This window comes from Schistocerca piceifrons, chromosome 7 (genome assembly GCF_021461385.2).
Source record: "Schistocerca piceifrons isolate TAMUIC-IGC-003096 chromosome 7, iqSchPice1.1, whole genome shotgun sequence".
NCBI lineage: Eukaryota > Metazoa > Arthropoda > Insecta > Orthoptera > Acrididae > Schistocerca > Schistocerca piceifrons.
The window spans coordinates 363,142,477-363,154,747 of record NC_060144.1 but is presented as its reverse complement, the minus strand read 5'-3'; the positions used below and the strand labels follow the sequence as shown (position 1 = coordinate 363,154,747).

The following is a 12,271-nucleotide window of genomic DNA, read 5'->3' as shown; positions in this document are numbered from 1 at the left end:
GTTTCGCACAGCTTTAGAGGTAGCATGGCTTAATACTTCTACAGGGGACATTCAACGATTTGTTGAATCAAAGCCACGTCGAGTGGCTACACTACGTGAGGCGAAATGATGTTCGACTCGAAGTTAGGAGGTATCCCGTGACCCCTGTTACTTCAGTGTAATCTGGACGAGAGGAGAGCGGGGCAGTGAACGCCGGTGGGGCGCGGTGTCCTTTGCAGCAGGTGGTGACGGCGACGACGCTGAGCAAGGCGGACGGCTGGCTGGTGTGGGCGGGCGTGGCGGCGGGCGGCGGCGTGGCTCTGGGCGGCGCGCTCCTGGCCGTCGCGTGCAGCGTGTGCGCCGCCTGCCGGCCGGGGCGCGGCCGCCGCCACCGCCACCGCGGCCGCCACAAGCGCCGCAAGCCGGGCTCCGCCGGGCTCAAGGGCAGCGTCAGCTTCACCGACCAGGAGAAGAAGCTGCTCGACGCCAGCATCACCACCACTGAGCGGCCCTCCTGCAGCGAGGGGCTCGCCGGCTCCCAGCCCGACATGGAGCTGCTCGAGCAGCAGGTGAGCGCACCGTCATTACAGCGCCTAGTGCAGCCGGCGGCACCTCTCCTCCACCAGTCCTGCAACAAAGTCGGCCATTACCAGGTGTACACGTATGAAATGAGCGTTAAGATACAAATGTGTCATAGGGAACATTTGTTGCGAACGAGCCTTAATTTTTGTTTTTTTTTGTTTGGTATGACATCTGTCAAAGATATTTATTACACATCAAGTCATGGAACAAACAATATCATATGTTTTCATCGTGTTAACTATGTAAAAATTTGTACCAGAAAGTGGAGATTTGTGTACTGTCTGCCATCGGGTTCCCCTAAACTGCAGGCAGTACAGCATAACGGCCACACTATTCGGGAAACAAACTAATAGCCAAACAGGCGAAGACATCAGGTAAACACGCCGAAGATTCCAGTCGATTAATAGGAACCCTTCCTTGCAGAGGTCGCCGCGACATATCCGGCCACGGATTCCTACGCCGGGTTTCTGTTGGCTCCAGCTCGCTACATAGGCCCGGCCGGTCGAAGGCTTTCCAGTCTTCGTCCGCTCCTAATGGAAACTGCTATAGCAGAGTCTCCGAGAAGATGTCACCGAAGCCGCTGTACTGCACCGCCGATCGAAGTACCAGCCGACTGAGAGGAACCACATCTCCCGATAGATCGACAGACGTCTACATCTATTGTACAGCCAGCTATTGTATTGTAGAAGAAGTTACGTTCAATAAACTGTTAGGGAATACAACAATTTGCGGAAAGCATTAATTTTTTGTTTTCATTTGAAAAAAAAGTGCTGCAGAGTCACATCGAATGCTTGTCGAGGCATATGGTGATCATGATCTATCAGAAGCAACATGCAAAAGATGGTTTCAACGGTTCACAAATAATGATTTTGATGTAACAAATGAAGAACGTGGAAGACCACCAAAGAAGTTCGAAGACGCTGAATTGTAAGCAATATTGGATGAAGATGATACTTTGAGTCAGAAGCAAATGGCGGCAATGCTAAATGTTGCACAACAAACAGTTTCTGACCGTTTGAAAGCTACGGGAAAGATCCAGAAGTGTGGAAAATGGGTGCCACATGAATTGAATGAAAGACAGATGGAAAACCGAAAAACCATTTGTAAAATTTTTCTTCAAAGACACGATATAAAATCAATTTTGCATCGAATTGTTACTGGCGATGAAAAATGGATTTATTTTAAGAATCCTAAACGGGAAAAATCATGGGTTAAACCGGGACAACCATCAACGTCGACTGCAAAACCATATCGATTCGGCAAGAAGACAATGCTCTGTGTTCGTTGGGATCAGAGCCGGTAATTGCACGAGGACTCATTTATCTGACCTTCTCGACCCCATTACCTCTGCCTTCCAGTCTACAATCATCAATTTCTCCTAGTAAAGATACGAAAATGTCTTTATACTAACTTTCGCTGTTTAAACCCTGCGTCAGAAATACTACCTACACTATGGGTAATAAGTATAAATGCAGGGTACCTAAGAAAACTACCAGTTGTACTGGTATGAAATGAGTTTTTTTGTGAAAATGAAACACTAATTTTTAATTTAAAAGTAAAAACATTTTATTCAAAGTACTGACAATTGCTTTCTATACATTTTGGTCGCCTTTCTGGCAATTTTCGACTTCTTCGTAGGAATCGAATTTTTCCTCAGCCAATGCGTGTCCAATTGATGAAAACAAATGATAGTCGGAAGGGGCCAAGTCTAGTGAATACGGCGGGTGGGGTAGCAGCTCCCAGCCAAGTGTTTTGATTGTACCCTGAACAAGTTTTGCTTTGTATGCAGTTGCATTTTCGTGTAAAAAAATTACTTTGCCACGGCTTATGGTCCATTCTGGTTTTTTTTCTATCAATGCATAGTTCAAATTGATCGTTTGTTGTCTTTAGTGATTAGTATTCACAGTTTCACCGGGTTTTAGAAGCTCATGATCCCACCAAACACAGAGCATTGTCTTCTCGCCGAATCGAGCTAGTTTTGCAGTCGATGTTGATGGTTGTCCCGGATTAACCCATCATTTTTCCCGTTTAGGATTCTTAAAATAAATCTATTTTTTATCGCCAGTAACAATTCTATGCAAAATTGATTTTATTTCATGTCTTTGAAGAAAAATTTGACAAATGCTTTTTCGGTTTTCCATCTGTCTTTCATTCAATTCATGTGGCACGCATTTTCCACACTTCTGGATCTTTCCCATAGCTTTCAAACGGTCAGAAATAGTTTGTTGTGCAACATTTAGCATTGCTGCCATTTGCTTCTGACTCACAGTATCATCTTCATTCAATTTTGCTTGCAATTCGGCGTCTTCGAACTTTTTTGGTTGTCTTCCACGTTCTTCATTTGTTATATCAAAATCATTATTTGTGAACCGTTGAAATCATGTTTTGCATGTTGCTTCTGATAGAGCAGGACCACCATATGCCTCGACAAGCATTCGATGCGACTCTGCAGCACTTTTTTTTTCAAATGAAAACAAAAAATTAATGCTTTCCGCAAATCATCACTTTCCGGTACAAAATTCGATATTGTTAACACGATGAAAACATATGATGTTGTTTGTTCCATGACTTGATGTATACTAAATATCTTTGACGGATGTCATACAAACCAAATTTAAAAAAAAATTAAGGCTCGTTCACAACAAATGTTCCCAATTGACACATTTGTATCTTAACGCTCATTTCATACCGGTACACCTGGTATATAATTAATTTTTGAATGTTGGGTTCCGTAAGGTTCTCTTTCTGTGCAGTGACCGTGGAATATACAGTTATAAAGAATGCAGCAAAACCAGTCGTGGAAGCATAATTTATTTATCTTTTTGGAAATCGATTTCGACTGATATCAGTCATCATCGGTGCTAAATCAAATACAAGTAACAGGGCGTAACAACCCCTGCTTTAACAAACGAAAAAACTGACAGTAAAACATTGTTACATCAATTACGGCATATACAGATGCCTCAAATTAAAATTCAAAGTCATAACGTACCATTTTTCTAACCGATATATGCCATAAGTAGAAGTACTGTCCTTGGCAAATTTCTATCATGAAGTGACACATCATAGGTTAACATTATAACAAGACAACATGAGGTGGCGCCACGCTGCAGTAAGCGCCCTCTGTGTAAAATACAAAAGTAATGTAAAATACGAACAATACGAAATTTATCACATTACAAAAAGAGATACACAGATGGTAATTGATAATACTTATTTCCGTAATTCCAACAAGTCATGTGTCTGAAACATTGTTTGTCAGTTGATAATAACAAATTAAATAAAAAAATCTAGGAAGAGATAAACTCGCTAGAAATATGATTCCATTGACACAAATTTAGGAAATGAAACTTATATGTCATAATGACCAAATCTAATGGTGGTATCAATGCACAAATCCAAAGTTGGCAGTGTTCAGGTAAAAATTACAGAACGAGATAAACAATCGTATTTCTTAAATAATGCGATTAAAAAAGTGTTGCGCATATAAAGAACCATACATATGGATAACGACTTTAGATCTACAATGCGAGCTATAATCTCATGAACAAATGTGCCATGAGCCCTTACATTTCTCATGAGTATGGTGGTAACTGAAACAAGGATTGCCATGTCACTGCAAACCACCGGTGGTAAAACAGGTGCTCAACTATCACTAAATCACAAGAGCAGCACACTCAAAATATGTATAACCAACTCTAAACACCGAAAACCATTTACCATCTATATATAATTAATTTAGAGAGATCCATTTCAGTTGTACTAATTATTTCTTGAGACTGAACTGAAGAGCGAAAGAAACTGGTACACCTGCCTAATATCGTGTAGGGTCCCCGCGAACAAGCAAAAGCCCCGCAGCATGTTGTGGCAAGGACTCGACAAATTTTTGAAGTAATTCTGGAGAGAACTGACGCTATTAATTCTGCCGGGCCGCGTGGGATTAGCCGAGCGGTCTAAGGCGCTGCAATCATGGACTGTGCGGCTAGTCCCGGCGGAAGTTCGAGTCCTCCCTCGGGCATGGGTGTGTGTGTGTGTGTGTGTGTGTGTGTGTGTGTGTGTGTGTGTGTGTGTGTGTGTTTGCCCTTAGGATAATTTAGGTTAAGTAGTGTGTAAGCTTAGGGACTGATGACCTTAGCAGTTAAGTCCCATAAGACTTCACACATTTGAACAATTCTGCAGGACTGTCCATAATTTCGTAAGAGTATGAGTGGGTGGAGATCTCTTCTCAACAGCACGTTGGGAGGCATCCGAGTTATGCTCAATAATGTTCATCTCTGAGGAGTTTGGTGGCCAGTAGAAGTGTGTAAACACAGAGGAGCGTTCCTGGAGCCACTCTGCAGCAATTCTGGACGTATCGGATTTCTCACTGTCCCGCTGGATTTGCCCAGTTCCTGCGGAATGCACAATGGACATGAAGGGATGCAAGTGATCAGACAGGATGCTTACGTACGTGCCACCTTATCTAGACGTATCAGGGGTCCCATATCACTTCAAATGCACACGCCCCACACAGTTACAGAGCCTCCACTAGCTTGAACAGGCCCCTGCTGACATGGAGTGTCCGTGGATTCATGAGGTTGCCTCCATACCCGTACACGTCCATCCGCTCGATACAAGTTAAAACGAAACTCATCCGACCAGGCAACACGTTTCCAGACATCAACATTCCAATGTCGGTGTTTTCTGGCCCAGGCGAGGCGTAAATCTTTGTGACGTGCAATCATCAAAGGAACACAAGTGGGCCCTCGGCACCATGATGCTTCGTTGAACGGTTCGCACGTTGGCACTTGCTGATGGCCAAGTATTGAAATCTGCACTAATTTGCGGAAGGGTTGCATTTCTGTCATGTTGAATGACTCTCTTCAGTCGTTCTTGGCCCCACTCTTGCAATATCTTCTTCCGGCCGCAGCGAAATCGGAGGTTTGATGTTTTACTGGATTCCTGATATTCATGGTACACTAGTGAAATGGTGGTACGGGAAAAATCCCTACTTCATCGGTGCCTCGGAGATGCTGTGTCCTATCGCTCGTGCGCCGTTTATAACACCACTTTCAAAGTCACTTGATAACCGGCCATTGTAGCAACAGTAACTGATCTAACAACTGCGGCAGAAAATTGTTGTCTTACATAGGCGTTGCCGACCGTAGCGCCGTATGCTGCCTGTTTTCATAACTCTGTATTTGAATACCGGTTTATTGGTGCTTCTGTACACGACCGTTTTGGGGGATTTTAAAATCCCATCTGGTGTATGCAACTGTAACATACATGAGAGAGGAGGAACAAATATAATTCAACATATCTGTAAAAACTAGAACTGCAGATCACTGTATGTTGACAGAACTAGGAAAAAGGAGAGTGCGTAATAATCAAACTGATCTAAAAATGTAACGTCCGGGCGGATGGGACGGAGGAAACAGAAGCCGAGAACCAACACTGTAGTCAGACTGTCTGCCGCCGTGCCGCCACACGGTAGGAACGCCGACCACAACCGAATGGATGGCGACGCCGGAGCTCTGCGGGGGGCAGCAATGCGCAGCCGCGAAGTTTGTACAGGCAAAAAAAAAAAAAAAAAAAAAAAGGTGTGTGAAACCTTATGGGACTTAACTGCTAAGGTCATCAGTCCATAAGCTTACACACTACTTAACCTAAATCATCCTAAGGACAAAGACACACACCCATGCCCGAGGGAGGACTCGAACCTCCGCCGGGACCAGCCGCACAGTCCATGACACAGGCAAGCAAGCTGATCTTATCAATGAAGGTATAGTAAATGTGAAATAACTGGTACGAGCGCTTAGAATCTTCATTTAAGAATGTAATACAAAATGAGCGAGTTCTTGTATGCCGATAGACTAAATAACTATCAGATATGTGACATCATGTGACCTTTTTGGAAAAAAAGTCAATGTCACATAGGTAGCATGAATGAACGAGAGCTAAAAACAGCAACAATACTGATAAAAATTAATTGTACCCCGTACCACGTTAAATGGTTCAAATGGGACTGAGCACTATGGGACTTAACTTCTGAGGTCATCAGTCCACTAGAACTTAGAACTACGTAAACCTAACTAACCTAAGGACATCACACAGACCCATTCCCGATGCAGGATTCGAACCTGCGACCGTAGCGGTCGCGCGGTTCCACACTGTAGTGCCTGGAACTGTTCGGCTACCCCGGGGGCTAGAGTGACGAAAGCTGAAATATATAAACACAATCACAAATCTAAAATGTGGGTGTAATAACGTGAGCAGTGAAATAATGAACATACTTGATCAGGCTGGGTGCGCGTAAATTATCCAGACCAAATAAAGATATGGGAATATGGCTACGACATGAGGAACTAAGCGAATGGGAGGAAAATAAGCCTGAACCGGACGGACTTGTAAAACTGTGTGCCATAACAGGCAACAAGACAATGATACGTAGAGAAAATGATAAAAAGTAATGGTTAGGTAAACTATACCGACAGACTCATCATGTATGTAGGATACATTATGGGTTCAAGTAATAGCGCAATTTCCGTAGCATATTGTATCCAATTTATTATGAAAAGAGTACATACATAGAAGATATGAAGAATCATGACGGAATTATGTAATTTCTTTCATAACTCGCATAAAAAAACGAAACGTTTGCGAAATTAGGATAGAGCCACTCACTGTCCTATTGTGTTATTGCATTATCAGTAATTTGTCCAAACGCCGTTTGCCCTAATTACCTCAAAAATTATCTTCGGCTTTGATTTCGTTAGGGTTTCTACACTCATGCTCATAAATTAAGCATAATTTCAGAATGTGGTGCCACACAACGTGGCACTACCCAAAACTGACGCCAGTAGCATAGGCACATATGGAACACACACGACACAGATCTGTAAGCCCACGGTATTGGTGATAAGTTCAGAAAATCTTCCCGAAAGACATGTGCTACAAAATGCCACTGTTTCCTGCGCATGTACCCCGATATCAATATGGGATATGATCACCATGCACACATACACAGGCCGTACAAGGGATTGGCATACTCCGGATCAGGTGGTCGAGCACCTGCTGGGGTACAGCCTCCCATTCTTGCATCAGTGCCTGTCGGAGCTTCTGAAGTGTCGTAGGGGTTTGAAGACGTGCAGCGATACGTCGACTGAGAGCATCCCAGACGTGCTCGATGCGGCTGAGGTCTGGGGAACAGGCACGCCACTCCCTTCGCCTGGTAACTTCTGTTTCAAGTTACTTCTCCACGATGGCAGCTCGCTGGAGCCGTGCGTTATCTTCCATCAGGAGGAAGGTGTGTCCCACTGCACCCCTGAAAAGGCGGACATACTGTTGCAAAATGACGTCCCTATACCCCTGACCTGTTACAGTTCCCCTGTCAAAGACACGTAGGGGTGTACGTGCACCAATCGTATTCCCACCACACCCCATCAGACCACGACCTCCATACAGGTCCCTTTCAAAGACATTCAGGGGTTAGTATCTGGTTCCTCGTTCATGCCAGATGAAAACCTGGCGAGAATCACTGTTCTGACTATACCTGGACTCGTCTGTGAACATAACCTGTGACCACTGTTCCAATGATCATGAACTGACCAGGGAATGCACTTTGCAGGTCTCCGGGCGAATATACCATGTCTGTTCAGTCGTCTGTAGATCGTGTGTCTGAAGACAACTGTTCCAGTGGCTGCGGTATGGTCCCGAGCAAGGCTACCTGTAGTACTCCGTGGCCGCCTGCGGCCACTGATGATGAGATATCGGTCATCTTGTGGTATTGTACACTGTGGACGTCCCGTACTGTAGCGCCTGGACACGTTTCCTGCCAGCTGGAATCGTTGCCGTAATCTTGAGATCACACTTTGTGGCACACGGAGGGGCCGTGTTTCGACCTGCTGTGTTTGACCAGCCTCCAATCGCCCTAGTATTGTACCCTTCATAAGGTCATCAATATGTGTTCTTTAAGCCATTTTCAATACACAGTCTCCATTAGCATGTCTGGAAACTTCTGCACACCTACTCGCTGCACCGTACTCTGAGATGCACCAACACACCTCCGCGTATGTGGACTGCCACCAGCGCCACCGTGCGACGACCGCAGGACAAATGCACCGCGTGGTCATACCCCGAGGTGATTTAAACCAGCAAACCGCCCACCAAAGCGGTGTTTCACCATGTATCGGCATTACCCTTAATTTATGAGCGTGAGCGTAATTCTTGCATTGAAACTATCAACCGCTCTTCTGGTGTCGCACTTTTCAGTTCACGTACATCCTCAAACTGCCTTCCATTGCGATAAAAAGGCCTTGCAGACATTCTCCGACGGTATTCCACATGGTTGGTATCCGGGCTACATGCAGGCCAGGGCACGATATCGACATCTTTATGTTTAAACTAGTTTCGGCTGTAGCAGGAACATGAACAGATGCATTATGTTGCTCAAACACTGGACTTTCGTTCCCTCGGTCCTCATAACCTCGCGTAGTTATGTCAAGAGTGGCACATGCGCCAACCACTTCATTCCAAGGCAGCACTTGTCCCCACGTTATAAATAACTTCTGGATGTATTCCAATCTCTGTCAGTTTGGCTTTAGGAAAGACAAAGGCATCAGAGAGGCATTACTGACGTTGCGGTTGATACTGGAAGCAGGACTAAAGACAAAAAAATGGCTCGGAGCACTATGGGACTTAACATCTGTGGTCATCAGTCCCCTAGAACCTAGAACTACTTAAACCTAACTAACCTATGGACATCACACACATCCATGCCCAAGGCAGGATTCGAAACTGCGACCGTAGCGGTCGGGTGGTTCCAGACTGAAGTACCTAGAACCGCTCGGCCACAGCGGCCGGCTATTGTCTTCATAAAAAGTAGTACTTTAGCCGTGTATTTTGTAATCCAAATAAGTAATTACCTCATCTTGAGATTGAAATAAATCATAGTTCAAAATTGACTTACTGCGACATTGGCAGTGACGATGTACAAAACAGAGATTCATGTCCAAGGTGTTGAAAACGTCTCCAGATGCTGTGTAGGTATAAGCGAACATGGTGCCTCATAGAGAGAGCTGGTGCAGCAGTCGAGTCGCTTCACTCGTTCTCGTTCTCGGAAGCAGAGGCTGCAAATATATCTTCTGTAATCCTGATACATGTTTTTCGTGACTTCCCAAAATCAAATAAGGCTAATGGTTTCCTTTTCAAATGCTACGATCTATTTCCTTCTTCACACTTGGCTTTCTGCGTTTCTTCTCTGTCCCTCATGCTAAAAAGGGCCACGAACTTCACCATTTCTTATTCCGGCGTGTTATTGGCACTACTACTATGTTGTTCTAGTTACTGGGGACCAGCTGGGTGGTATTCGCTGAGAGTCTGTTACCGAATGAAAACCATGGTTCACTTATCGAGTGTAACAAACTATCTCACAATTGAGATTTTCACTTAATATAACTTCGCCACATAACATTCTTGCCAACACTGGAAGTTCAGTTATTTTTTATTTCTTTTTTTATTGGTGTTCCGTTGGAGCTCTCAGAAGAACCGGACAGTCCCTTTGAATTTCATTAATGACGAATATGTGCTTTGAGCGGCCATTTCTCTTAGTATCCAAGTTTCTTTGACTTGATCTGTGTTGAAGCTTGTTGTTTTTAAATTATTTTTCTTTTACATAACTTCCAATAATATTCTTCTGTATGACCTGTTCCAGCTGACATCATTCCCATCTCTTTTTACGTATTCCAATACTCCTTCCAAGAACTGTACTTTAGGTTCTTCCAAGAACTGTACTTTAGGTGCACACTTTTTCGACTGTCATCTGCCCCTCACCCTATTTAAATGCTTCTTCCACTTCTTCCTGCTACCTTTGGTGTTGTCACTGACACTTATAATTTTAATCTGTTCTCTGATTATTTTTATCAAATAATGTATATCCTTTGATTGATCCAAAGATATCTCTCCTGTATTTTTCATCCTTTTGGGTAATTATCGATGTTTCACTTTAACAAAATAGTACTGGTAGAGCCATAATTGTATAAAATTAGAATTTTGGGTCTGTCTTCTTTTCTTTGTAGAATATGTCTAATTGTTCTGGTAAGAGCTTAGCTTAGCTCGTTGTCGTTCTTATCACTGACTTTTACTTCCTGAACAGTTGCAGTGATGAACTTTTCCACTGGTTTATTATCAGATGCTACTTTTTATCAATTTGAACAATGGAAAATCCGGCTGGAATGTAACAATAGCAGATAAGAAAAGTTGCTACTCACCATATAGTGGAAATGCTGAGTCGCAATAGGCACAATAAAAAGATTCAGACAATTAAAGCTTTCGGCCAATAAGGCCTTTGTCAGCATTAGACACACATACGTACACACGCACACACACACACACACACACACACACACACACACACACACAAATGCACACATACACACACACATATATAAACGCAGCTTGCACACACATAGGCAGTCTCAGAGAGCTGAGACCACACTGCAAACGGCAGCATCAGTGCATGATGGGAGTGACAATTGGGTGGGGATAAGAAGGAGGCTGGGGCGGGGCTGGGGAGGGATTGTATTGTGGGAGTGGTGGACAGTCAAGTGTTGCAGTTTAGACGAAGGGCAGGAGAGAAAGTGCGGAGGGGGTAGGGGGTATGTAGCGGAAATGAGAGAAATAAAAGAAATTAAACGACTGGGTGTGGTAGTGAAATGACAGTTGTGTAGTCCTGGAATGGGAACAGGGAGGAAGGGGCTGGATGGGAGAGGACTGTGACTAACGAAGGTTGATGCCAGGAGGGTTACAGGATGTATTGCAAGGAAAGTTCCCACCTGGGCAATTCAGAAAAGCTGGTGTTGGTGGGAAGGATCAATATGCCACAGGCTGTGAAGCAGTCATTAAGATGAGGGATATCATGTTTGGCCGGCCGGTGTGGACGAGCGGTTCTAGGCGCCTCAGTCTGGAACCGCGTGACTGCTTCGGTCGCAGGTTCGAATCCTGCCTCGGGCATAGATGTGTGTGACGTCCTTAGGTTAGTTACGTTTAAGTAGTTCTAAGTTCTAGGGGACTGATGACCTCAGCCGTTAAGTCCCATAGTGCTCAGAGCCATTTGAGCCATTTGATATCATGTTTGGCAGCGTGTTCCGCAACAGGGTGGTCCACTTGTTTGTTGGCCACAGTTTGTCGGTGGCCATTCATGCAGACAGACAGCTTTTTGGTTGTCATGCCTATATGAATGCAGCACTGAGGTTGCAGCTTAACTTGTAAATCACATGACTGGTTTCACACGTAGCCCTGCCTTTGATGGGATAGGTGATGTTAGTGACCAGACTGGAGTAGGTTGTGGTAGGAGGATGTATGGGACAGGTCTTGCATCTAGGTCTATTACAGGGGTATGAGCCAAGAGGTAAGGGATTGGGAGTAGGGTTTAAGGATGGACGAGTATATTGTGTAGGTTCAGTGGACGGCTGAATACCACAGTAGGAGTGGTGTGAAGGATAGCGGGCAGGACATTTCTCATTTCAGGGCACGGCGAGAGCTAATCGAAACCCTGGCGGAGAATGTAATTCAGTTGCTCCAGTCCCAGATGGTACTGAGTTACGAGGTGAATGCTCCTCCATGGCTGTACTGTGGTACCTTGGGAGGTGGTGGGAGACTGGGAAGAAAAGGCACAGGAGATTTGTTTTTGTACAAGGATGGGAGGATAATTACAGTCAGTGAAGGCTTCAGT

At 44.5% G+C, this 12,271-nt stretch overlaps 1 protein-coding gene across 1 annotated transcript in view; it reads left to right on the top strand.

Moving 5' to 3' along the window:
* LOC124805709 (leucine-rich repeat-containing protein 24-like) overlaps positions 1 to 12,271 on the top strand; it is a 677,046-nt gene that overhangs the window by 565,246 nt on the left and 99,529 nt on the right. The window contains exon 6 of the mRNA XM_047266278.1: positions 222 to 554. Within this exon, the coding sequence (XP_047122234.1) occupies positions 222 to 554 (333 nt within the window). The remainder of the gene's footprint in view (positions 1 to 221; positions 555 to 12,271) is intronic.